A 4,510-nucleotide genomic window follows, 5' to 3' on the forward strand; every position below is an offset into this window, starting at 1 on the left:
CAAACGTTCTCTTTCTCGAATCAAAATCCACTCAAGTAGCCCAAAATTTGAGTTTAGATCCGGACCGTACGATCAGAATTAGGAACAATTGAAAACAGATCTGACGGTCGATATCTAAACTCAATATTTCAGTTACTTTAGATCTATAGATTCCTCTTTCTCTGTCTCTCTCTCTTTCTCAAATCCTCGACTGAAATGCAATCTCCTTTCTTTCTTTCTTTCTCTGAGTAAAACCAAAACCCTTTTTGATTCGATCGAAATTCGCACCACCAAAAAGACCAACAATTACTATTAGTTCAAGCTGATCTGAACTCTCTTGGTAGGGTTCTACTTCTCAACAGCTCCTCTTCTCTTCTCTTCTCTTCTCTTCTCTTCTAGGGTTCTTCTTTCTTCTCTCAATCGGTAAAGCTGACCCATCACTTTTCTTCTTTTCTCTCGTCTTTGCTAATACCATTAACGATTTAATTTTGTGGGTTTTCTTCCCCTTCGTTTTTGTACTATGTATAATGAATGGTATCAGGGTTTTATCTTTTAAAAGGAGACCTTGCACTGTCACTGACACTGACACTGGTACTGGTACTGGTACTGGGACTGGGATGATTCAACACTAGTTTTAGTTAGGGTTTGAGTAAGCACCCATACTAAATTTGTAAGGTTTTCATGAAACCCCATGTGTTTAACCAAGCAATGAGTTTTTGTTCTAATGAACTACGCTAGTTTGTTGGTTAGATGCTTTTCAAATGTTGAACAAGAAATCCGTAAGGCCCACATGTCAGTTGAAGATTCCAATTTGATGCATCAGGAATGGAACCTCTTTAATTCGTTGGATTTAGTGGTCTGTGTTTCAAATTTTGAATATACTTTGCTGGGTTTCTTCTCTTTCGTTTCTGTACTATGTATAATGAATGGTATGAGGGTCTTATAGGAGAACTGTCACTGTCACTGACACTGACACTGACACTGACACTGACACTGGTACTGGTACTTGTACTGATACTGGGATGATATACTGCCCAGTGCATGAAAGCATAATAACTAGACTTGAGGAGGTAATTAATTAATTAAATCTAAATTAGCATCTGAACCAACTAAAGGAGAACTTCTGTTATATTGTAATAGGTTTAAGCATTTGGCTATATACGGAGTCAATGACTGACATGTGGGGCCTTCACAGTCTTAATTTTAACTTCATTTACAAGCTCAGCTCCTCTTGGTGTTATTATTTTTAATTTTTTTTTCTGTTTGGTACTGTACTAGCCAATTATTATACTGGTATGATCAGTCTAGCAATAGAACCTACCTGAATTTTTTTTTTTTTTAGATTTTTTAATACTTCTAGGGTGATTATTTGGTCAAGACTGAAGATGTGCATATTCCATCAATTTCTCTGAGAACCTTCTAGAAATGGTCCTGCTGATACTCTTCTACAACGGTTTTTGATATTGGAACCTAGTGGCTCCGTTGGCTTATTAAAAATGATCATATCAATGTAAGTTCATGGATTTTTTTCTTAAAATTTCTATGTTGTGTTTTTAATTCCCAAACTCTTATCAATTAACTGATGATCATTTCATTCTTTTCTATGTTGAGTTACTTCAATGCTTTGTAAATTTGTTTATATTTTCTCATACAGGATACACAAGCTGAGATCGGTAAGCTACTAGACTGAACTTGCTTGGAGATGAATGCATCAACCCAGTCCCAGACAGGTGGGACCCGCCAACCCAAATCCTTGAACAGCCCCAAAGCATCCTCTGACGCCGCCGCAAATGGTTCACCATCGCCTTGTGGTCCCCACTCCTTGAGGTCCCGCAAGAGGGACCGGGTTGACCTGGCACCCCAAATTTTACCCATCAAGCGGGACCCTGACCCATTTGCAAGAGCAATTGAGGAGGAAGAGGCTAGCAGTGCCACGGGTATTGATGCAGCACAGGAGATCTCAAAAATTACTGAATTAGGTGGCCTCAAACATCCAGATATAGTTGAAAAGATGCTCAAACTCATGCAGTTAGACCGTAAAGAGAGAAAGATCGACCTAACGGGTCGGGTCATGCTTGCGGGTATAATTGCGGGCACCGACAATGCCAACAATGATTGCCTTGTGAAATTTGTACAAATGAAAGGTGTTACTATACTTGATGAGTGGTTACAGGAGTCCCATAAGGGGACAAAGCAGGCTGAGCATAGCAACGGCAAAGCTGTGGAAGAGTTGTTGCTAGCTTTGCTACGAGCACTTGAAAAGCTACCCATAAATCTCAATACATTGCGCACTTGCCACATAGGCAATCTGTTAATAATTTAAGAGGCCACAAAAACTTGGAGGTGCAAAGGAAAGCTCGATTTCTGGTTGATGTGTGGAAGAGACGTGTTGATGAGGAAATCAAAGCTCAGGAACTAAAGGATGGCCCCACTAGTCAGACCCAGTTGCCAATGCCAAAACCAATGGTTGCATCGAATCAGAAATTGCAAGTGTCAGTTGATTCTCAGAACAAGACGGGCGAGACAGCAGTCACCAAATAGTAGTTCAAGTTTTGGGTCTATCAAATCTGGACCCGTTATGGGTGGTACTGCTCTGAGGCAGCCGAGAAGAGCTATCAATGGTCAATTGCATCACAGAACAAGCACTGGACCCGTTACCCGGTCCCGTGATGTACCCATTTCAATGCCTGATCATAGTATCGGGCAAAGGATTGTGGCGAGGATGTCAAATGCTTCCTCTCCAGTGAAACCACACCAATTTCAGGGGGTAAAATCGAAGATTGATGTGAAAGAAGAAAAGAGGAGGCTGGTGAGAAGTGTACCGAAACAGGTGCCGGGTTGGTGGATTCTACTGGGGATGATTTGGGGATGCTTGCCAGCGTAGCTACTGGAGAAATCTCCAAGGCTGAACCTTTGTCTGCTGTAAAAGAAGAAAATGTAAATAATAGTAAAGATGAAAAAAACAAATGTGCAAGTGGTGGGGTCCATAACAATGTGCAACTGCACGGAGAAATTAAGAAAGAGGATTTACCGTCTGACAAAGACGCAGTGGGTAGATATGTAATATCTCACAAGGATGAGGTTACCAGTGTAAAATTTGAAAAAACAGAAGGTGTGACAGAGGATGAGCTGGCAACATCCCCTACCAAGAAGGGATCTACTGATGATTTGCCAGATCAGGCAACAGGAAGTACTGCTGTACCAGATACCAGTATCAGGGTTGAATTTGACCTGAATGAAGGTATTCTTCCATTAGAAGATGGGCCCCACCTGTCAGCCTCAACATCATGTCACTCTTTGGCAAACCCTCCATTTGCACCTATAGCCACTGTGGCAGCTCCATTAAAGGGATCCTTCAACCCACCAGAGAATTTATTGAGACCCATGAGGGTTGGTGAGACGGGTTGGCGTGGGTCTGGTCCCACCAGCGCTTTTAGACCTTCCGAGCCACGTAGGATTTTAGATATGTCTATTGGGATATGGTCAAATAGGCCTCTTTTGGAGATTGACTTAAATGTAACTGATGAGAGGCTTCTAGAAGATGATGTGGGGATTAGTGAAAAAGAGCTGAGCCGGAGGGGTGGTGGGACCGCCCTGACAGGGACAAGTCTTCATTTGGTAACAGCAACAAATTGTCTTGGCAGTGAATTGGAGATGTCCAATATGTGCATCACTTGAGGTTTTAGAGTAAGCAGATTCTTTTCTTATATGGTGCAATTCTAAAATGAAATTCATTCTAAGATATAAAATTTTACATTTTTTAGAATTTTTTTACTATTTGTTTAGATAGGTAGAAAATCACTAGATTTTAAAAGTGGTGATTTTCTACCTATCTAAAATTATAGTAAAAAAATTCTAAAAAATGTAAACTTTAGTCGGTAAGTACATTTTTATATGGAGATCATGATGAATGGTTCAGATTGACTATTTGGACTTTGGAAACGAAAAATATATTGATCTGTAGTACGGACCAAACTGCGCTATGCATAATGCCATAGCCTGACAGTATAATAACCTAATTTGCATAGTATCTGACATGCTGTATATTATTTTTCCCTTGCAGAGTTGATTTATCAGAGCTCTGAGAGGCGCAGTGTAGTGGCTTAATTATGGGGAGCTCTTTTTTTTGTTTTTGTTTTTGTTTCTGTTCTGTAATTTGTGTAAATGGGGAGGTATTGTGTTTTTTGTAATAGAAAATTTCCATTTTCTGGCTGTATTTATTATGTTTGGTTTATTACTTGCTATCTTTTTTTTAGATTTTGGTTTATTGTGGTTTTAAGTTTTAACACTTCCTCATATAGGTCATGCGCTTTCATTTTTCATTCTTGCAATTAATAAATTAATCTGATAGAAAAAAATATTATAGAAAATTTAGTTTACTGAGTAGAAAAGCAATGGAAAATTATAATATCATAGGTTTGACTGAATAAATCTGTTAAGAATTGAGTAGAATTAAATAAGAAAAAAAGAAGTGAAATTGGGTTTAAATATTGCAGTAAATTTTATACTTTTTACATTTTGATCCCTTTAT

General features: G+C 39.1%; 1 protein-coding gene across 3 annotated transcripts; it reads left to right on the forward strand.

Annotated features, from left to right (window-relative positions):
* Window positions 1-208: 208 nt before the first annotated feature.
* LOC144554703 (uncharacterized) lies at window positions 209-4,279 on the forward strand. 3 transcript variants are annotated; one of them, XM_078303024.1, is made up of 4 exons: window positions 209-1,049; window positions 1,322-1,489; window positions 1,634-3,666; window positions 4,043-4,279. In XM_078303024.1, the coding sequence occupies exon 3, from the start codon at window positions 2,848-2,850 to the stop codon at window positions 3,655-3,657; it is 810 nt and encodes a 269-aa protein (XP_078159150.1). In that variant the 5' UTR covers window positions 209-1,049; window positions 1,322-1,489; window positions 1,634-2,847; the 3' UTR covers window positions 3,658-3,666; window positions 4,043-4,279. The 3 variants fall into 3 exon arrangements, with proteins under 3 accessions (XP_078159150.1, XP_078159149.1, XP_078159151.1); XM_078303023.1 differs by having other exon boundaries at window positions 209-402; XM_078303025.1 differs by having other exon boundaries at window positions 209-402; window positions 1,340-1,489.
* Window positions 4,280-4,510: the final 231 nt, after the last annotated feature.

Source organism: Carex rostrata, chromosome 5, assembly GCF_964058835.1.
Source record: "Carex rostrata chromosome 5, lpCarRost1.2, whole genome shotgun sequence".
Classification (NCBI taxonomy): Eukaryota; Viridiplantae; Streptophyta; class Magnoliopsida; order Poales; family Cyperaceae; genus Carex; species Carex rostrata.

What these genes read in the sequence shown, in the direction of transcription:
- LOC144554703 (XM_078303024.1), top strand. Translation starts at nt 2,848, where the DNA reads ATGCTTGCCAGCGTAGCTACTGGAGAAATCTCCAAGGCTGAACCTTTG.